The sequence below is a fragment of the Enhydra lutris genome, unplaced genomic scaffold (genome assembly GCF_002288905.1).
Source record: "Enhydra lutris kenyoni isolate GAN:26980312 unplaced genomic scaffold, ASM228890v2 scaffoldscaffold30, whole genome shotgun sequence".
Classification (NCBI taxonomy): Eukaryota; Metazoa; Chordata; class Mammalia; order Carnivora; family Mustelidae; genus Enhydra; species Enhydra lutris.
In genome coordinates this window covers 6,156,871-6,180,030 of record NW_019154114.1, presented here as the reverse complement: position 1 = coordinate 6,180,030, position 23,160 = coordinate 6,156,871, and the positions used below count along the sequence as shown (strand labels likewise).

At 41.3% G+C, this 23,160-nt stretch overlaps 1 protein-coding gene across 2 annotated transcripts in view; it reads right to left on the bottom strand.

Annotated features, from left to right (window-relative positions):
- Nucleotides 1-867: 867 nt before the first annotated feature.
- The window catches only part of LOC111152782 (NIP7, nucleolar pre-rRNA processing protein), a 58,035-nt gene continuing 35,742 nt past the window's right edge, over nt 868-23,160 (bottom strand). Inside the window, exon 5 of one of the 2 annotated variants that reach the window (XM_022511416.1) lies at nt 868-1,232. In XM_022511416.1, coding sequence (XP_022367124.1) covers nt 1,173-1,232 — 60 coding nt within the window. In that variant the 3' untranslated portion in view covers nt 868-1,172. Of the gene's footprint in view, nt 1,233-9,909; nt 9,954-23,160 lie in introns of those variants that run through there. The other variant, XM_022511417.1, reaches the window with a different exon arrangement.

Genomic DNA, 23,160 nt, shown 5'->3' with positions numbered 1-23,160 from the left:
TTTTCTTGGCATGGAAAAACTCCAGCTTTTCCTGACTGGGGATGGGTAGTGACACTGGGGGGTGATTCATTAAAAGTGGCCTGAGTAACTGGCCTTTTATTTCTTCTCATTCTTTCCCTTTATTGTCCCAACTCATGTAAGGAAACACATTGAATAAAATAATTCTCCTGCTGATAAAGAACTTTCCCTTGACTCTTTGTTCACTTGCAGTTACATGTTCCCAGAATCAAAATCTTGGAGCTCGGGAGGCTGAAGTGGCTAAGAGTGGATGTGATGTGTATTTCTGGTAGAGAAGGAAGGCCATGAGTCCTGGCTTATGGAAGTTCCTTCTTTTGCCTCCTTTTCTCAACAAAGTTGCCTATTTTATTAGGAAATTATTCCAGTCCCTGGGGAATCTGGCAGGAGTTAGGTGAGGCTGTGGGTAAGTCTGAGAATCTTACTTCCCTATTTCTAAATTCGGTGTCACAGTATCAGTACTTTCCTCTCAAATGAGTGCCATTAATGTCAACCATTCCTAAGTCCAGAAGAGAGGAGAAAATAATTCAATTTTATATCAAAATATAAAAAAAAATTCAATTTAATAATAGTACATATAGATCACAATATTAAGAGAAATTGCAGAGAATATTATTTTCATCTTTTACATTATATCCTTCTATTTTATTTGAAATTTTTAAATATTTTTTTTAAAATAAAGGATAATTTTAAAAATATGTATAGAAAAAGGCTGGACAATAAGAGACTGAAATGCTAACAACAGCTATCCTGGGGCTGAGGGCTAGGAGTGGATTTTCGTTATCATCTTTATCCCTGTCTACAACTTATTAGTTCTTTTCACAGACTGTGTATTACTTTTGTGATTAAAAAGAAATAATAATAAAATGTTGTTACATTTAATTTGGTTTGTGTTGTCCCAACCTCCTGTACCTTTCTGTGGAAGTGGAACAATTTGTTTTCCAAGAGGTGGGCACAGAAGGACACAAGTGGGACTATGATCGGGGTCAGGGTGAGGCAGTGGAAAAATACCAGTGATGCCTCACCCTCAGCATGGTTCTGGTGAAGGCCACTATTAAGCCACCCCTCCTTTGGTTTCTTTTTCCACCTCCACGTGAAATAATCCCAGTTCCTCTCACCTGCTGTTGTAAATCTGTTGTCAATCTGGGAGCCTGCTCCTAGCGCTTCACAGTCTCTGTGGATTCCCCGGGTAACCAGCTCCTCCGCAGGGGATGCATCTAGGAAGGGGAGAGTGACAAGATGAATCCGTGGGTCCCTGATGTTCTAAATTGGTGGTTCTTGTCCATTTTTGAGAAGGGGACTCAACAGACAGCATGCCTCCTCCCTACTCAGGCTCTGGGTCCATGAGGGGTCTGGGTAGTGAGAAGGTAGATTATCTTCTACTAAGGCTACATGTTAGGTTGGAGACTGTGACTCTGGGCGTGAGCCCAAGAGGCTTCCTTGTGTCCTAATTAAACAGACTTTCCTACCAGTCCTGAGCAGCAATGGACCAGGCTGCCCTCCCTGCGTGGAGTGAGACAAGAACTTGTGCGTCCTCCCAGGATCATGGTCATAAAAGACCAGGAAGAAGACACTGATGACTCATGCCCAGTTTCTCTTCATGTTCTTCCTTCTCTAAGCCCAGAAGGAGAAAGGGGGAAAGAGAGGCCTAGAGCATTAACAGCGTTGATGACCCTCTACAGGAAGGAAATACCTGGAGCGGGAAGAAAGTGTTTTCCTCTCCACAAAGTTCTTACTATTTCTTGGATTATAGAACGCTTCGAGGATATGAAGGGAACTATGAACCATCATCTCAGAAAAGTGCACATACCTGCTGGACTTTGATATTAGTGGTTTATATCTAGCTGTCTTTCCCTTTCTTTTACAACCCCCATTTTCCTGTAAGAACTGTTTCCTATAAGGACTGCTAATTTCTGCGAAGCCAGCAGGAGGTCAATCAGTGTGCCCCACCTCCCCTTGCTTACAGGTGAGGCATGTGATCCAATCTAGCCAATTAGGGAAGCTCATTTCCAGGGCCCTGCTGTTTCAGAAACCAGCACTTGATTTAAAGAAGCCAAACAGGGATGGAGAACTCAGGGTGTGGGAAGATTCCTTTATTCGAAGAGTTCTGAACTGGAGAAAAGTGAAGCTTGAGGCTCTCCAGGGCTATTCTGTCTAACAAGTTGAGAGAGTCTCAAGAATACAGCCCAACAAAATGGAAAGGTGCCCTCAGGACATCGTTAAACCCTTGAATCTGGTTGTAAATGAAACCTGAACAAGCCACTTAATTTTCTCTCCACCCCCCAACCCAGCTACATTTCTGTTCTTTGTAATGTATGTGCCCGCATGGAACTTGGCCTCCACTTTCCAGGGGTGGTCAGACTCTGAAGCCCACACCTCCACTGGACCCTCAGAGTTCTTTCTGGTAGTGGTGCCCCTTATTAATTTGAAAACTGATCAAGCACTCCAAAAGATTCAGATGCATCTGATAACTGAATTTGCGGCCACAGTACTTGGCTTCTTCACGTTGGCACCATTTCTGCTTAGTAACAACTCGGGAGCCATATTGAAAGCAGAAGTAGCACTGGTGTGTGAGAATGTGGAAAATGCTAGGAGAAAGTGACTCGTCCTCTTTTTCTTTTTATACTACCCACCAGAGTTGCATGGTTTTGGAAAGGATGTGAGAAAGAGAAACCCACCCAAACCAAAGAGGATGTGGGGGCCAGTTAACCTGCAAAAAGGCACTAGGAATTTGATACAGGGTGGTGTAGAAAAAGCTCTGGGATAGTAAGAGCTTACATTTTATTAAGTATTTACTCTAGGCTAGAGGTTACACTAAACACTTTACATGCATTATAACCACTCTAGGTGGTGAGTGCTATCATTATTCCCACTTTGCAGAAGGTAACACTGAGACTGAGAGGGACTAGTCACTCACAAGAGAGTCCCCCAGCTCCACAGCTTGTGGAGCCAGATTCCGCATCAGGGAGTCCCGCACTTCCTAACCACCATGTCCCTCCTGTTTAGCTAAGGACCTGGGTTAGAATCAAGCTTCTAGCACTTGCTGGTTGAGTGACCTTGAGTAAATGAGCCTCTCTGAGTTGCCTCACCTGAAAAATTTAGATATTGTATTACATAACTTAATCTCTTTCAACTCCAACATTTCAACACATTTTTCAAAAATTTCGAGAATTTTTAAAAATCCCCAACTCCCCAAATGAAGATTTGTATAGCTGGCCTGCGCTTTCCCCCTCAAGACCATATAGATTTGTTTTCTCAAGGATTTAGGATCAAAGGGCTCCTTCGGGTTACATATTCCTTTGAAATGAATTCAAAGGCGTGCATTTTCAAAGTGCAGGGGGAACTGGAAAGCCTTCATCCTCGCTGTGTGAATCAGCATCCCGGGAGCACAGGTGACAAGTCCTGACCCATCCCTTCACTGTCTGATAAGCCCAAAGGTCACAGCTCTGAACTTGACCCCACTTTTCCGTCTTCCTGCCCCTTTTGTGGGTTTTCTGATAAGGTGCCCTAAGTCAGCTGTGACCCTGTTTTCTCTCTCTGCAAACATAGTCCCCAGGGCGTGCACTCTGCCTGTGAGCTCCCCAGCTGCTTCCAGCTCTCCCTCTGCCCACAGCCCTTTAATTGCTGCATTCCAACAAATTAGCCATGTGACAGTAGATTATTTTTAACTTCAATAGAGCAGCTCCCTCTCTTTTAATATATCATGCTTGGCCCACATTCCCTCGGTGAAAAGGGCACCATCGGCTACTTCTGAGAACTTTTAATTACTCCAATTGTTTGCAACCCCCTTAGAAGCTTAGAAAAAAAAATATATTTCTCTCTCCGTTCCCAGTTTTCCCATTTCTTATTTAATGGGAGCTGAGGCTGAGTCCAGTCTAGGGACTTACCAGCTTCAACAGGTCTCCCCAAATCCTCTCCAGCCCCCTCCCACCTGTTCTCCATGGAACTTTTTTTTTTTTTTTTTTAAGTGCAAATCCACTGGGAGGATGAAGGATGGACAAGTTCCAGAGTGACAGGGACTCCCCGACTCAATGCCACAGAGAGCCCAGAAGATAACAGGAATGGAGGGAGGTTTGGTGGCCCCAGGAAGACTGAGTGCTCAGCCCCTCCTAGGTCTTGGGATCCTCCAAGAACATCCTGATAATTGAGCTTGAGCTTGAGTCTGAGCCTTCCAAGTTTGAGAAAACCACCAGAACAGTAAGCATCTCAATGGCCATCATATGGACCAAAGGCCTGTCTCCAATTTTTCTGAATGTCCTAACCCCCAGGTACTTCTCTAATCTCAGGAAGCCAAGTGGGCTGTGTGGCCAAAAATGACTGGGATTATATCACCCACCTCCACCCAGAAAGGTAGAGACTGAGTTGCATTTAAGTTTGATTCCCCCCCACCCCACCACCACCAAATTGAGAAATGTGCAATTTTTTATACGTGAGTTTTGCCAAGTAGCTCCAACAGGTTATATCGGTATGGGATCATTCCAGCCATTTGCTATGCTATATGTATTTTGACACACAGTGAATTATAAAAAGCTAGGGGTGTGAGAGAGAGAGAGAATGGGTGTAGTTGTATGTTGGTAAAAGGGAAAAAGAAAGTGTCCCAGGCAGTGGGAATAGCATATATGCAAGCTGTTGTGTGGGAAAAAGCATTGTGTTTGGGGAATTTAAAAAAGGCCATTGTGACTGGAATCTACAGAGATTAACTATGCTCCCAAAGCCCAGTTCTCTCGAGTTTTTAAAATTGAGGTATATTTTACATAAAATAAAATGCTAACATTTTAGTGTATAGGTCAGTGAGTTTTGACAACTGTAAACGCTGCTACCCATATCAATATTCAAACTTTTCCATATCTTCAGAAAGTTCCCTGGTGCCCCTATCCAGTCAATGTGCCCAACCTCAGCGGTTGCTGTTCTGATTTCTATCACCAAGGATTCAACTTGTTTGTCCTTGACTTATCATCATAAAAATGGGATGACAGGGGCACCTGGGTGGCTCAGTTGGTTAAGCGACCACTGCCTTCGGCTCAGGTCATGATCCTGGAGTCCTGGTATCAAGTCCCCCATGGGGCTCCCAGCTCCACAGGGAGTCTGCTTCTCCCTCTGACCTTCTCCCCTCTCATGCTCTCTCTCACTCTCCCTCAAATGGATAGATAAAATCTTTTTTTAAAAAATGGGATCATAAAGGGGCGCCTGGGTGGCTCAGTGGGTTAAAGCCTCTGTGTTCGGCTCGGGTCATGATCCCAGGGTCCTGGGATTGAGTCCAGCATCGGGCTCTCTGCTTGGCGGGGAGCCTGCTTCCCTTCCTCTCTCTCTGCCTACTTGTGATCTCTGTCAAGTAAATAGGTGAAATCTTTAAAAAAAAAAAAATGGGATCATATGTACTTTATGTGTGTACTTCTTTCTACAATACATCATCTGTATTGTCCTAACATTTCCAATCTGTATGGTGTTTTTCTGTTGGATTTGCAGGAATTTGTGAGTTTGAGCCCCACGATGGGTACAGAGCTGACTTTTAAAAAAAATGTGTGGGGCGCCTGGGTGGCTCAGTGGGTTAAAGCCTCTGCCTTCGGCTCAGGTCATGGTCCCAGAGTCCTGGAATCGAGGCCCGCATCGGGCTCTCTGCTCGGCGGGGAGCCTGCTTCCTCCTCTCTCTCTGACTGCCTCTCTGCCTACTTGTGATCTATCTCTCTGTCAAATAAATAAATAAAATCTTTAAAAAAAAAATGTGTGTATGTATGTGTGTGTATATATATATATATATATATATACATATATATATATATATATGTAAAAAGAACCAGAATAAAATCCCTGCCTTCATGGAGCTTCCATTCTAGTGATGGGACAGAAGAAAAAATAAACAAATAAAAAATGTGTATCTTTAATGTAAAATGGGCAAATAAAAGGAAGGGAAGAAAACATAAATGTATTCTTTTATTTCTATTTAATTTTTAATTTTTTAATTTGTAAGTTTACTTTATTTTTTAAAAGAGACTATTTGTCAGAGAGAGAGAGCAAGTGCACAAGCAGGGGAAGCACAAGCAGAGGGAGAGGGAGAAGCGGGCTCCCGGCTGAGCAAGGAGCCTAACGTGGGACTTGCCTCCAGAACACTGGGATCATGACTTGAGCAAAAAGCAGACCCTTAACTGACTGAGCCACCCAGGCATCCCTATTTATATTTTTTTAAAGCTTTTTTTTTTTTTAAGTAATCTCTATACCCAACATGGGGTTCAAACTCGTGACCCCAAGATCAAGAGCCACACGATCCACTGACTGAGCCACCTAGGCACCCCACAAATGTGTTCTTTTAAAGCTGCATAAAATACCTATCTCAGAGAAGAAACCCAGAAACTGACAGGCCCAAGGAAGGGAACTGGGCAACTGGGGGAACACGGGCAGAAGAACAAAGTCACCTTCTGCTCTGTGTATCTTCTGAATTTATAAATGATTGAATGTGTTATCTAATCCAGAATTAATGGATATAATTACAATAGTTTTGTTAAGTTGGAAGAAATGTTTGGCAGTATTGCCAAGCACCTGGGCCCTGAAGTTGTGGGAAATGCCTCATGGCGTTTTAATCAGGGCAGGAGGAAAGGGCGGGCTCCCAGCTGTCACTCAAGACAGTCAGGAACCAAGTTGTACCATCACTCCCGTAAGATAAAAGAGCCACTGAGAGGACAGAAGGAAACAAAATTGGTCTTGAGTCACATATGTTTCAAGGGTATTTATAAAAGGCTTAGGCAGCTCCTTCCTAAATTTGAATTAATGTCAAAAGAGAATCATTTCAGGAAGTGTTGAGTTCCTCTCTTCAAACTTTTTGGGACCATCCCACACTGGTATGAATCACATAGACCCAAGTTCATTCACAGGGAACATCTGTGTGGGGGGAAGTGGGGGAGCACAATAAAGAGATCATCTGACACTGAACTTGGACACCTATTGTCTTTTTTCCCAGCTTCCCTCGGGATGTTCATTTCTTTGGTTATATGGGAAGGAAGGTCTATAAAATGCTTATGGTTATTATTTGGGTTTATTCATATAACATGTGAAAATGGAATTTGGAAGAGAAGCATGACTGAAATCTGCCTTCTTTGTGAACGTTTATATTCCAGAAGCTTTGCAGAGTTGTTGGAAAGTTGCTTTGTGTTTTCTCTCTCCTTATGGCCTCTAGTCAACCAAACTGATAAAAAAAAGGGGGGTTGCCAAGCTGGCTTCCCCTCGTCTACTCGAGATTCTCTCCTCTCCCTCTGCTCCTCCCCTCATGTGCTCTCTCTCTCAAAGAAAGAAATGAAGTATTTAAAAAACAAACAAACAAAAAACAAAATGATAAAAAAAAGTTCGGCTTCAAATATTACGTTTATAATTATTTATCTTATCTCAATAAATTACCTCTTTCAAAATCCTACCATTATTTTCCCTATATTTTCATTAACTTTTAATTGCTTTAATATAGGAATACAACCTTCCTTTAAAAAAAAATAGAATGTTGCAGATAAACTTTTTTTAAATAGAATACTTCCTTTTTTTTTTAATTTTTAAAGATTTTATTTATTTATTTGAGAGAGAATGAGTGAGAGAGAGCATGAGAGAGGAGAAGGTCAGAGGAAGAAGCAGACTCCCCAAGGAGCTGGGAGCCTGATGCGGGACTCAATCCTGGAAGTCTGGGATCATGACCTGAGCCAAAGGCAGTCGCTCAACCAACTGAGCCACCCAGGCGCCCTGCAGATAAACTTTTGGTTCTCCTTAGTCATTTTCCATAATACTAATTTAACTGGCTATGAGTGTGGCTGGCAAATAATTACTATATCACAGTGATTCTACGCAGCAAAGTATGAGAATCACTTGTCTAACTGATATAGGACCCCAATGTTCTTGGAAACTCAATACTAGAAATGATGGGAAATACATATTTAAAAAATATAATAGATGGTTTTCCTTCTTTAAGTGAAGGGTAAGATTTGCCTTTCAAAATGGATTGCATTTTAGCCAAAACGTTTCAGTGAACTTTTGGATTGTGCAAATAAAAAGCCAATATGCCATTCTAAAATGGGGACAAAGAGACGCTAAGATCGCCATATAAAAGTTGTCATTGTTGTGGGCATGTTGCATTTCTGTTAGAGTATTAAGATATGGCTGGAGACTGGGATTGAGGAAGAACTGATTAAAGAAGTTTCTTGGCTAGGGAAGAGAGGGCCATAAAAAAGACCCCTGGGAAAGAGTCAGGCTGAGACTTTGAGGACCGTGTTGTCCAACATGGTAGCTATCAACCACATGTGGTTATTTAATTCTAAATGTAAATGAATTGAAATGAAATCAGATTAAAAGTTCAGTCCCTCAGTGATGGTAGCCACAATTCAAGTGCTCACCAGCCACATGTAACCAGTGGCTACAATACTGGGTGCAAATATAGAACATGTCCCTCATGAAAGAAAGCTCTATGGGACAGTGCTACCCTAGAAATCATTTTACATGGTTTTACCTAGCAGCTAGTTTTAAATTTTTATTCACAAAGTATAATTACTTGCTTTACTACCAAGCCATCAACAAAGTTTTAAAATAATAGTAACAGCTAACATTCATTGAATACTTATGTAATGGTCAGTTTTCTTGGTTGCAGACAACAGGTTTCACTCTTGTTATTTTAAGCACAAAGAGATTTACTGAAGGGTATGGCTAGCTGACAGAACTATTTGGAAAGTTAAGAAATACACTCTAGGGGCACCTGGGTGGTGGGTTAAAGCCTCTGCCATTGGCTCAGGTCATGATCCCAGGGTCCTGGGATCAAGCCCCGCATCGGGCTCTCTGCTCAGCAGGGAGCCTGCTTCCCCCCCCCGCCCCCACCTGCCTCTCTGCCTACTTGTGATCTCTGTCTGTCAAAATAAATAAAATTTTAAAATCTTAAAAAAAAAAAAAAGACATACACTCTAGGCTAAACATCCAGGAATGACTCCAAAATTATACTACAGAACTGGGTTGACAAGCAAGCTGCAGCCTCTGCCACCATCCAGAAGATTCAGAACTGCTAAGTTGCCACCAACAGCTGCTGGCTCCAGAATCATGTTGCCTTTGCCATGATCAACACCAGGAAAATGGATGCTTCACACCTGCCTCTCCACAGAGTACATAGCTTTGAAGTCTCACACAAATGGCATCTACGTCACAAACAGAATCAGAGCTGAAGGGAGCTTGAGAAGCGTAGTGTTTAGCTTTGTATTTTCTGCAGTTCCAAAAGCAAGGTTAGAAAGGGGTTGGAATGGATTTTGAGAGAAGCAGTCGAAAGTATCTGTCACAACTTGCCATGTGCCAACTCCGGTAAACATGCCTGATCTCATTTCATTCTTACAAGAATTCGGTGAGGAAGGCCCTATAATTATCCCCATTTGACAGATGAGGACACTAACTACAGTAAATGGTGGGACTCCCAGTATGAACTTAGTTGTGCTTTTGGAAGTTAAAGGAGCCCTCTGTCCACTCCTGGAAAGAACTAAAGGGAAGCAGGAAAGGGAAGAAGCCAGGACGGAAGATGACAACCCACGGGAATAAAGCAGCAGTCCCAAGGTGACAAAGGACAGCCAGAATGAATCTGAGAACTCAGGAGTGGGGCCAGATTCATGCCAGATTTCAGAGTCCCTACTCTCCCTGCAAAGTCCATGCTGCCCCCAGTGGGAAGAACCAGAACTTACAGACACATGACAAAGACAGAGAACACTTCTCTGGTTTCAAAGGTCCCAATTGCATCTGTGACATAGAACAGAACACAAAAGTAAAGAACTCAGCAGGGAAGGCTTCCAGAAGGAGGTGAGTTTTCAGTCGGTTTTAGAGAAGAGAAGTGTTAGCTTACCTACTGCAGTCAGAAGGCAGAGGATTTCAGATGAAAGAACTCTTATGTCTCATGCCAGGACTCAGACAGCCACTGTAGCAAATCAAAGGAATGTCCTTGACTGAGGAGGAAAGAGGTGGTTCAGTGTTTAGGAGAAAACAATAAAATAATTTGTGGGGAAGGGAATTGATTGCAGGATAAAATCACATGAAACCCACCCCATGATTATAGTAATCTTAAAATATTAATAAAGTATGGATTGAAATTCAATTTGGAGCAAAATGAAAACCTCAGAGAGTGAACCCAGAAATTTTCTTTTTTCTTTCTTTTTTTTTTTTAAGATTTAGTTTATTTATTTGAGAGAGCACAAGTTGGGTAAGGAGCAGAGGGAGAAGCAGACTCAAGTGGGGTGAAGGGCAGAGAGAGAGGGAGAAGCAGATTTTCCGCTGAGCAGAGAGCCTGATGCCCGGCTCAGTTCCAGGACTCTGGGATCAAGACCTGAGCCGAAGGCGGATGCTTAACCGAATGAGCCACCCAGGCGCCCCAAGAACCCAGAAATTTTCTAACAAACACTCCAAGTTGATCTGTCTTGATTTGCCGTCACAAGGGCTGTTACCAGCCCCAGTTTTCTTTCCCTGGGAAAAAGCCCAAGATTCTGGTGCCTCAGGTCTGGTGCTCCTTTGCCATATTATTCTTTCCTGGAGACATTCTAGTAGGGTCACAAGATAACCATGTCAGGGAGAAGAATGAATCTCAAGGAAATGGGTCGCTTGGTGCTGAGAGCTTCAGGAGCTTTGAGAAAGCAGTGTCAACATCACAGAAATGTGGTAGTTATGTGTGATTCTTACTTTGCTTAAGCTTTATCAAACAATACTATTAACTAACATTCTATCAAGCCTCCCCATCTGCTAGGTCCTAGGCTAAGCAAATTAATAATGCTTTATATCATTTAACCCTCACAACAATTACTTATACTAGAGGCTATTAATATTCCCATTTTACCAATAAGGAAACTGTGGCTTAAGAGGTCTCACAGCTAAGAACTGGACTCTGAGGCCCATAGATCTAGCCATCCTGCTATGGTGCCTTGATTTCTTCTTTGTTAATTGTGTTTCCCTATTATTTTTCACGTTATGTTTATTTACTCATTGCCTCTTCCCTCCTCCAAAAACTGGAAGTTTCTTAAATGTGATGATCCAGTCTAATTCATCTTTTGATACCCTTATCCTCAATACCCGACAAAGACTAGCACATAGTGAGTGCTTCATATGTGTGAGCTAGACAGCTTTGTGATGTAACAGCCACTCACTTCATATAGTTAAACACACTGACTCTCTGTAGATCTTCATGGCTTCTGGATAACAAGTTGGTGATGTGTGTCCTCTCCATTCATATAGTGTCATGGTCAAGGGTAAGGGTCTTGGAGCCAGATAGTTACAGGTTTGAATCCTGCCTCAGGCACTTATTAGTGGTATAACCTTAGGCAAATGTTAAAAGAAAAAAAAAGTTATAATTTATAAAGGGTTATCTATAAAAGGAGCACTGCTCTTGGGTCATGAAGAAATAGCTGGAAAAGTTTATGATTCAGATGCTTAAAAATAATGTACATGTGGAGGCACCTGGGTGGCTCTGTTGGATGAGCATCCAACTCTTGATTTTGGCTCAGGTCATAATCTCAGGGTCACGGGATTGAGCCCTGTGTGGGGCTCTGTGCTCAGCGGAGAGTTTGCTTGTCCCTCTCCTTCTGCTCCTCCCCCTGCTCTCTGTCTCTCCCTCAAATAAATAAATACATTTAAAAACTATGTATATGTGTATGTAAAAGCACATGAAAAGATGCTCAACATCACTAATCATCAGGGAAATGCAAATTAAAATCATGGTAAGATATCACCTCATTCCTGTCAAAATGGCTTTTATCAAAAAGATAAGAAATATCAAATATTGAGACACCTGGGTGGCTCAGTTGGTTAAGCATCTGCCTTTGGCTTAGGTCATGATCTAAGGGTCCTGGAATCGAGCCCCGCATTGGGCTCCTAGCTCAGTGAGGGGTTAGCCTGCTACTCTCTCCCTCTGCCCCTCCCCTGGCTCATGCACTCTCTTTATCTCTCTCCCGCAAATAAATAAATAAATAAGTAAAATTTTTAAAAAAAGAAATAACAAATGCAGGCAAGGCTTTAGAGAAAAGGGAACCCTCATGCACTGGTGGTGGGAATGTAAATTAGGACAGCCACTGTGGGAAACAGTATGGGGCTTCCTAAAAATAAAAATAGAACTGAAGTATAATTCAGCAATCACATTTCTAGTTGTTTATCTGAAGAAAATTAAAATACTAATTTGGAAAGACATATACACGCCTATGTTCACTGCAGCATTATATACAAGAGCCACGATTTGGAAGCAACCTAAATGTCCACTGATAGATGAATGAATAAACAAGATGGGGCATATACACGCAATAGAATATTACTCAGCCACAAAAAGAATGAACTCTTGCTTTTTGTGACAACACTTGTGGATCCAGAGGGTATTACGCTAAGCGAAATTAGAGAAAGACAAATACTAAATGATTTCACTTATATGTGGAATCCAAAAATCACAACAAATGAACAAACAAACCAGAAACAGATTCATAGATACAGAGAACAGACTGATCGTTGCCCAAGGGGTTAGGGAGTGGGAACGGACAAAATAGGTGAAGGAGATTAAGAAGTACAAATTTCCAGGGGAGCCTGGGTTGCTCAGTGGGTTAAGCGACTGACCATTGATCTCAGTTTAGTTCTCACAGTTGTGAGTTCAAGCCCCACGTTGAACTTAAAAAAAAAAAAACAAAGAAGAAGTACAAACCTACAGTTACACAATAAATAAGACATGGGGATGTAATGTACAGCATAAGGTATATAGACAATAATACTATAACAACTTTGTATGGTGACAGATGGTAACTAGATTGATGTGGTATACATTGCAATGTATATAAATATATACATTGTATATAAATATCATATATATGTATATATATGTATATAAATATCGAATCACTATGTTGTATACCTGAAACTAAAATGATATTGTATTTCAATTATTCTTTAATAAAAAATATGTACTTGATAAAAGTGGTAGATGGCTGGGTTCTGAGAGGAGCCCAGTGTCTTCCTAGAGTAGTTAGCAGCCTGCTGACCAACTCAGTCTCCTCCTATTAAGAAAGATGGAGCAGCAAGAACAGGGACTTGCTGGGTTAAATGTTAACTTGCTTGTGTTTATTTCTCTACAACTGCCTGCTGTTTAATTTGGCCAACCCAGTGAAGATTCTTTGGTAAGCCTGTGTATAATTTCTAAACACCAGACCTACGACCTTTATACACACGCTAAACATTTATAGAACGGGAGAATTCTCCTTTTTCTCCATCAGTGAATTGAATAAACAACAACATCCTCCCCTCTCCCCCGAAAAAAGTATTCTTTGATCTACACTAAAGATATATTGGTAATAATTCATCCTGATCAGCAAAGGATTGTAAAGCAGATTCGTTGATAAGCCAATTAATTTCAGAGCGCACTGGAGCTTGTTTCTTCCAGATACTGATATATATTCTCAAAGCCATAGAATGTTAGAGCTGAAAAGAGACCTTTTAAGATTATCTCTTCAAATCTTATGATTTTAATGGATGAGAAAACGGAGCGCTCCAGAGAGGAAAGTTTAGACAAATGTTAATAAAGAACCATATAGGAAATGCTTTGTCACAATTCCTACATCATTTTAAGCTTTCTGTGGTTATTGCTTTTTGCCTCCGTTTTAATCTGGTGATCAAAATACATTATTTGGGCCTGGAATTGGAAATCTGCGGACACTAATCCTCAATTTTGTGCTGACGTCAGAGATATTTGAGAATCACTGCTGCCCCCTGCTGGAAATTTAAATCTCACAGGTTCTCAAGGTTATACGGAATTTTTGAACAGTCAAAAAAATGATAAAAGTAGTATTTCCTTAAGTTAGTAAGTTTAAATAGCATAAAGGGGTATGAAGAGAAGAGTTAAACTTGCCCCCCTTCCCAGTGATAACTGTCATTAACGATTTTATTGAACGTTCTTCCATAATTTTTTTTTTTTAAAAGATTTTATTTATTTATTTAAGAGAGAGACAGTGAAAGAGAACATGAGAGGGGAGAAGGTCAGAGGGAGATGCAGACTCCCCTTGGAGCTGGGAGCCCGATGTGGGACTCGATCCTGAGACTCCGGAATCATGACCTGAGCAGAAGGCAGTTGCTTAATCAACTGAGCCACCCAGGCGCCCTCTTCCATAATTTTTTAACTTACATATTTGTATATATCTACACATATGTGCAGATATGTGCATTGATCTTTGTCAAATGAATAAATAAAATCTTAAAAAAAAAGTTGCATGTTCTTCCAGCTGCGCCAGCCAGGTGCTCCCAGGCCCCCCCCAGAGGCTCCTGTCTTGAACATCTTTTTTTTTTTTTTTTTTTAACGGAGATCACAAGTAGGCAGAGAGGCAGGCAAAGAGAGTGGAGGAAGCAGGCTCCCTGCTGAGCAGAGAGCCGGATGTGGGGCTAGACCCTAGGACCCTGGGATCACGACCTGAGCTTTAACCCACTGAGCCACCCAGGCGCCCCTTGAACATCTTTTTAAAGCAGTATATTGACAACCTCTTTTTTTTTTTTTTTAATGGGTGAATAATGGTCCATTGCTCAGGTGTATCATAAATTATTTGTTCAGTCCTCTTTTGACAGACTAAAATGTAAATCTCTCTAAGAGCAGGGGATTTATTATTTTGTTGTTGTTACTGCTGTCTCAATAAAATTTACTTAATAAGTAACTGGACATTTTCCTAGTTTTAAGTAGTTCTCTGCTTAAAAATGTTGCCCTAAATACCCTTGTGCCTGTATTAGGGGGTACTGGATAAGGTCTAGGAGGAAGTACAGGTTCAAGGGCATGTGAATTTTAAGTGTTGATAGATACTGCCAAATGAGTACTTTTGATGAAGTTTAGTAATTCTATAATTTCCATACCTGACTGGGCATCAAAGCCAGATACTCCCAGAGAATTAATGAAACATAGCTCTTTTTTGCACACCCCTTCTCTGTTTTAATTCAGTAGTGGGGAGGAGGGTTCCAGAAATATTTAAAGACCCCGCCTCCGACTATGATTCCTGTGCACACTCAGAATGGCAATTACTACCTAATGTACCCATGTCTTGCTACACTGCTGCAGAGGGGAATGTGCTCTTATATCCCAACCTTCATGTGGTAACTCATTTGTTATTCACCTGATGCTTATCTAGTGCCTACTATGTGCAAGACCCTGTGCTCGCTCAACCACAGACAAGATGGTGCAGGGGGTGTGGCACGGATTTCAACACTGCCCTGGGTGGTGGTGCTGGGGGCGAGTGGGTGAGTTTGTTGTTGTATGCATTGGCCAGGGGCTGGGGTTTGGGGAGGGAGCACCATGTGGGTGAAACTTGGGAATCCTGCAGTACTACAGTGGCAGGAATTTTTAAAAGGCCCAGCCCTGCCCTTGGTGACATGTATGTGTGTCTAACAACATGGAGTGGCGCCCGCACAGCTTCTGGGTCTTCTTAGGCAAGAGCTCCTGGGGGTCACCACAAGCTGAGGCGTGGGGCGCGGCCCAGGCCTTTCCCTCTGGGCCATTCTAAGCCAGATAAAGTATCATGCAGATGCAACACACGTGGGAAATGCGCCATGGACGGCCAACAGATGGCAGTCATAAAAAGAGATGACAGTTTCTACCGTCATTCACGACCCACCCAAATGTCACGTCCGCTGGCTCTTTCCCCGGCAGTTCCTGCCCAAGCAGGTGTTGTTTTCATGTACTCCATGGCAGTTAAAATATAACAACAGAAAAAAAAAAATCCACAAAAAACAAAACTAACAATCAAAAAACAAAAAACAAACTTACTCCTGCTCCCGGAGGCTTATTAAGTCAGAACTTCTCACCACCTTATTGCATGACCCCAGAAAAAATGAAATTGGTCTCTACTTCATGGCATACATGACATCAAATCCAGGTGGATGAAAGACAAATGTGAAGGCAAAAATCTACAGCTTTTTAGAATATATCAAAATAGGGGCGCCTGGGTGGCTCAGTGGGTTAAAGCCTCTGCCTTCAACTCGGGTCATGATCCCAGAGTCCTGAGATCAAGCCCCGCATCGGGTTCTCTGCTCAGCAGGGAGCCTGCTTCCTCCTCTCTTTCTGCCTGCTTCTCTGCCTACTTGTGATCTCTGTCTGTCAAATAAATAAATAATATCTTAAAAAATATATATATATCAAAATATCTTCTTGACTTCTGAATAGGAAAGGATTTAAGCCACTAACAGCCTTCAAGACAAAGGAAAACGATAGATAAAGAGAATGATTCAGTGACACTAAAGATATACATTGTAATTCATAAATAGATTATGTAAAGAGTTTGACAAATAAACCACAGAGTGAGAGAAGATAGTTGCAACAAATGTAACTATATGCTCATCAGCTTGTTGCAACACTAAACTACCGCAGCAGTACTCAATGGTACTACTTTGGAAAACAGTTTGGCATTAGCCCTTAAACACCACTGGCCACGTATACACAGATGTACACTTGATATTTTTTCTTACAACTTTCTCTTATAGTTTTCTTAATAACATTTTATTTTTCTCTGGCTTATCTTAAGAATACAGAATGTAATATACATGAAATACAAAATATGTGCTGACCAACGGCTTATCTTATATCGGTAAGGCTTCTGGTCAACAGTAGGCTATTCGTAGTTAAGTTTTGGGGGAGTCAAAAGTGTTCGGCAGATTTTTGACTGCATGGGGGTCAGTGTCCTTAACTTTGCATTGTTGAGGGGCCTACTATAGTTCACAATTAAAAGGAAAAAGACAAGAAACCAGTGCCTAAGAACGTGTATCTCCTTCTACATTTTAAAGTTGACATCTAAAAGCTTCCATCTTATTTACCTTTTTTTTCTTACTTGAACAATAATGCTTGTAGCAGACTTATTTGTAATTGCCCCAAATAGGAAAAAAACCCACATATCTATGGACAATGAATAAACAACTTGTGGATTTTCATATAATGGAACAATACTCAGCAATAAAAAGGAATGACATGGGTGAATCTCAGAAACACTGTAATGCAAATGAAGTTAGACACAAAGAGTACCTACTATATGATTCTGTTTATAGGAAATTCAGAAACAGACAAACTAAGATGTTTGAAATTCAAACAGTGGTTGGTGGAGGGTGAGTGTCTAGAAAGGGGCATAAGGGAACATTCTGGGGGTAATTCAGCATGCATTTAACTAATGCAAAAGATGTACTTTCTGGCATATTACAGATCCTAACATTTAAAAATATAACTGTGATATCATTGCCATAAATACACCCAAGGAAATACAAGTACCATACTGATATGATATCCACCATCATCCATTTAAAAATGAAAAAATATGGACAGGCCCTTCTTGAACAGTCATACATTTTAATAAACATTTTTTTTTTTTCTTAAGTAAGCTCTATCCCCAACGTGGGGCTTGAACTCACAACCCTGAGATCAAGAGTCACATGCTCAACTGGCTGAGCCAGGCAGGCACCTAACAGTCATATATTGTAAATCATTCTTTTTCTCCTTGAAATCTATGTCTCCAACCAGATATTACTCTAAAGTAACATGGTTTTATGTTTGAAAGTCCTCTATTCATCATCTATTACTCTGCAACAACATATGACCATATACTTTTTGCATTTACAAGTCTTAAAAAAAAACTATCGCCACAAGGCTTCTTTTTTTCCTCCTTAATTTATTTGTCAGAGAGAGAGAGCGTGCGCACAAGGAGGGGGAGGGGCAGGCATTGGGAGAAGGAGGGTCCCTGCTGAACAAGAGGCCCATTACCTGAGCCAAAAGCAGGTGCTTAATCAACTGAGCCACCCAGTTGTCCCTCACCGCAAGACTTTAAATATTAATTTTCTCTGAGTTTAAGCTAGCATTATAAGCAGCCTAAAATTATATCCATTGAAAATTCACCTCTCAGGGTGGCTGCGTGGCTCAGTTGGTTAAGTGTCTCACTTTTGATACCAGCTTGGGTCTTGATCTCAGGGTTGTGAGATCACAAGCCTACTTTAAAAAAAAAAAAAACAGTCATCTTTCAATGAAATGAATGAGGGAGTAGTTAATGGGACCTTAACTAGTCTTTTTTTTAAAAAGACTTTATTTATTTATTTGAGAGAGAGCAAGTGAGAGACTGCATGAGCAGAGGTGGGGGCCAGTGGGCAAAAGGAGAAGGAAAAGCAGACTCCCCGCTAAGCAGGGAACCAGACTTGGGGCTTAATCCCATGACCGCAGGATCAAGACCTGAGCCAAAGGCAGACAGTTAACTGACTGAGCCACCCAGGTGCCCTGGGACCTTAATTAGTCTTAAACTATGCTGTATTTGTATTCAAACTCAGTTTCTAACATCATAACATACACCACGGTGAGATGCAGATGGTATGCTTTATCTTTTGCAAGGTGGGAGAAAGTTGATTGGGAAAGGGAAACTGGGAGGATCTCTGACATTGGTGTAGTCTCAGTCAATTTTAAGCAAGATAACACATGAAGGTTGATCCCCCTTGAAAAGTGTTCATGCTTAGGCATATGTGTAATTCCAGTTTGAAGACCACCAGTTTAGAATGTGTGGAGATGGAATTCTGATGCAGATTTGTCTGACTCCCACCCTAGATTGTCACGACTGCCCCCATACAATCGTAATTTATTCCTTATCACTTCGACCTAAAAAAACTTTTTTAAGGAATATTTATATGCCGGGGGAGGGCTGGGGACAGCTCTAGAAGTAATACATCAATCACCGTTGCTCTAAATTAAAATACATTAATTTGCTTAGAGTGGCTCATGGAATGCAGGAAAACATTTATGTTTACCAGTTTATTGAAAGATATGATTAAGAATAGAGATGAACATCCAGCTTAAGAGATACACAGGGCAAGGTCTGGGAGGGTGCCCAGCACAGGAGCTTCCATCTTGGTGGATTGAGGTATGTCAATCCAGTTACATGGATGTGGTCACCAACTTGGAAGCTCTCTGAACCCCATACTACGGGATTTTTATGGAGGCCACATCATAGGCATGAGAGATCATTAACTCCATTTTTAGCCCTTCTCCCTTCTCAAGAAAATAGCAGAAGGGGAGGAAAATTTCAAGCTTCTAATCATGGCTTGGTCTTTCTGGTGACCAGCTCCCATCTAGAAGACATCTTGGAGCCCACCCAGAGTCATCTTTTTAGAACAAGAGATGCTCCTAGTGCTCTTAGCACTTAAGAAATTAACAGAGTTTTAGGGCTGCCCGGGTGGCTCAGTGGGTTGAGCCTCTGCTTTCGGGTCAGGTCATGATCTCAGGGTCCTGGGATCGAGCCCTTCATCGGGCTCTCTGCTCAGTGGGGAGCCTGCTTCTCCTTCTCTTTCTGCCAGCCTCTCTGCCTACTTGTGATCTCTCTCTCTGTCAAATAAATAAAATAAAAATCTAAAAAAAAATTAGCAGAGTTTTAGAAACTCTGTGCCAGGAACCAGGGGCAGACACACACACACACACACACACACTATTTTCTACTATCTCACAGTGTACTCCTTTAAAGATGTCACATATAATATAAGACTAGAAAAGTCCTTCTCTAGACACGAAATGTTTAGGCTCTACAGGTTTCTTCAGCCTCTTTTGATTCAGGGATCATGGTAAGGTTTCATAAAGGGTAACGTTTATTGAGGATCTTTTCCCCCTACTCACTGTAGAAAATTAGAAAAATATAGAAAGGTCTAAGGAAGAACAAATTTGAAATCTCTTGTTCTATTGTGGTTAATATAAATAGATCTGGATTTAAAATCAGACTTAGACATAAATCCATTATAACATCTTGGGCAAGTCACTTAACCTCCTGGAGCCTCAGTTTATTCATCTCTAAAACTGGCATAATAATGCCTTTTCTGTAGGATTTTGATGAAGATTAAATGAAATAACAGCATTTATTTACCCTAGCATGGTAAGTGATAAGTAGTAAATGGTCAAAAAAACATTTTACAGGGGTGCCTGGGTGGCTCAGTGGATTGAGCCTCTGCCTTCGGCTCAGGTCATGATCTCAGGGTCCTGGGATCAAATCCCACGTCGGACTCTCTGCTCTGCAGGGAGCCTGCTTCCTCCTCTCTCTCTGCCTGCCTCTCTGCCTACTTGTGATCTCTCTCTCTCTGTCAAATAAATAAATAAATAAATAAATAAAATCTTTAAAAAAAATTTTACAGATTGTAACTTCCATAAATGTGTGGTCATGTTATGTTTCTACCCCTTTTCTCTTATTTTATCTTGTGCATGAACTAGTCTTTGAGTACATAATTATTTATTTTTATGGGAGGGGCATAATTTTTATCCCAGAATAAAATTCCTTAATATGAACACACCATCATGACTTATTTAATAATAATATTATTGGCTCTTTCTAGTTCTCATTTACACTATAAGTAAGGCTGTAAGTAATCAAAACCCATGCATTTAAATCTTGGTGCTCATTTACAATGATTTCCATAGAACTAATTTTTTTTTTTTTTTTAAAGATTTTATTTATTTATTTGACAGAGAGAGATCACAAGTAGGCAGAGAGGCAGGCAGAGAGAGAGGAAGGGAAGCAGGCTTCCCGCTGAGCAGCAAGCCCGATGCGGGACTCGATCCCAGGACCCTGGGATCATGACCTGAGCCGAAGGCAGCGGCCTAACCCACTGAGCCACCCAGGCGCCCCATAGAACTAATTTTTAAACAACGGAAGTTTTATGGCTCTTGTTCTTTTTTAGATTAGTTTAGTTTTGTCTTCTTGAATTCTTCCCTGGAAAGGTTTTATAGATTTACACTTTCACCAGCATTGGCTGAAACTGCTTGTTTCACAGCATCCTCCCTAACACTGGGTATTACTATTTTTTTTCTAGGCTTGCTGACTTAATTAACATATATCAGGCATTGTTTACAGGACTTATCTCATTTCATCTTCACTACAACCCCATGAAGTGTCCATTTGGTAGTCCATACTCTTGATCAGGTGGGGGAAACAAGATCCCTAGAGGATAAGTCCTTACCCAAGCCATTAAATTATTAGGCCAGGAAAAGCCTGTTCATCATTAACTTGCTGACTGTAGCTTTTCCCCTATACCACCCTGCCTCCTGCTGGTGTCCAGAGGGAGGGCAGAAAGCACTGTAGTTCTCAAAACAGAATCCTTAAATCAGAGCTGGGATGTTTGTGGCGAGTAGAGAGTGATGTCAGGACAACCACACGATGGTGGGACTTTGAAAAATGAGGAGAAAATTCAGCAAGCTTTAGACTTAATATTTATGTGCTTTAAGTTATATTTAAGTTATAGCTTAATTTAAAAAAAAGGAAAAATGAGAATTTTGATAGAAAAGAAGAGGAAAGACTTTTCAGACAATGGATAAGCTCATAGAAATAGCTTATACTTACTGAGCCCATACAACCAGCCAAGCCCTCCACAAAGGACCCTGGAAATAATAACTCAATTTTTATACAGTCCTCATGAGGCACCTCTGTTATTTGTGCTTGACAGATAAGAAAACAGAAGTAAAGAGAGACAGTTAAGCAATTTTTTTAAAAAATGTATGTATTTGAGAGAGAGCGAGAGCATGCACTTGAGCAGGAGCAGCAGCAGAGGGAGAGAGACAAGAAAACTTCACAGTGAGCTCAGAGCCCAAAGCAGGGCTCAGGGCTCAGTTCCAGGACTCTGATATGAAGACCTGAGCCTAAACCAAGAGTCAGACACTCAACTGACTGAGCCACCCAGGCGCCCCAACGGTTAAGCAATTTGTTCAAGTTTACATGGCTAACAAGATGAAGAGTCAGAATGCAAGGCAGGTAATTTGGCTCCTGGTTAAGACAGACAGGTTGGGATGGCACAACAGCCAAAATCACCAAAGATCTGTCAGAGTTAGAGGCCTCTTTGTATTCTGGAATGTCTACAACATAGAGATTTTGACAGACCAGGATTTTATACAGATTCAGGTCTATGCCTAACTAATTCAAGGGTCTAGCATGTGATTTCACAACCTCAGTGATGTTGCCACCTGCCCTCCTGAGTTGTCCTCTAGTAGTCCCAAACTGGATCTTTGCTTTTTCTAATCCAGTGAAGCAGGCAGAAAAGCCTTTTAAGCTCAACCAGTTACTGGACCTCTCAGAGAGGGGGCAAACCATTCCCACAACCGGATTTCTCTGTTTGGTCCACGTGCTGGGTCATGAATTCCAAGAGCATCAAAGGAGTCTATACATGATTCTCATGCTATGTCCCCACTTTCTTCCTACACTGACTGCATGCCCGCTCAGTCCTCAGTCCTTGATCATTCATCCCGCCCACCTGTGGAAGATATGGACAATGATGTATCCAGTGAAGGAATGGGAATGGACTCTCCAAGGTCTTTGTGTGAAACCCATCATAGAAATGGGCGGGGGGAAGTAAGTAAGGTTTAGGAATGTGTCAAGCAAGGCGAGGGCTGTAAGTCGATTTGGAACAGGAGTTGGACAAGAAGAGAACTTGGAGAAGGAGAGAGGGACCATGATTTTTTTTTTTTTTTTTTTAAGTCCTCTCCAGGACAGAAAGGGAGAAAAGAACTCAGGGAAGATGTCCTGTGTAGTCATAAAATTATGTAGTCAGCTGCTCTGTACCTAGAAAATCATGACACAAATACATAAGAAATGGGAGGCAGCCCCAAGAATGTCACTATTTCAGTAAATATAGTTTCCTGGTGGGTATGAAGTTAAATTGCAGTAAATATAATTTGCTAATGGTATGGCTTTTCAATGTGTACCAAAAGCCTTCCTCATGTGCCTAGTCAAATCCAACCTCAAGAAATATGTCAGGTTCTGAGCTAAGTTCCAGGATGTAGGGTGGACAAGCAAACAGGGTATCTGTTTCCCAAAGCAGCTAACTCTAGATAATGTATTTCAGGAAGGATGAACTATGAGATGATAAGGAGGGAGCATTGAGATGTTTAACCCATCCCAGAAAGTCAAGAATGGTTGAAATTCTCTTAAATGAGGCTTGAAGAACAAGAAGGAGTTAGGCTAGAAGAGACAAGATAAGGCTCCATGGCAATTGAGTAGCAAGTGAAAAGGAAATGACAGAAATTGTGCATACAGACATGTGAGTACAAAATGATGTTGGCAAATAGGCAACCTCTTCAAGCTGTAAACATCATGTTAAGGCGTCTGCAGCTTGTTCAAAAGCAAAAGGGAACTGACAAAGAGTAACAAGTGAAATATTTTGATGTGCATT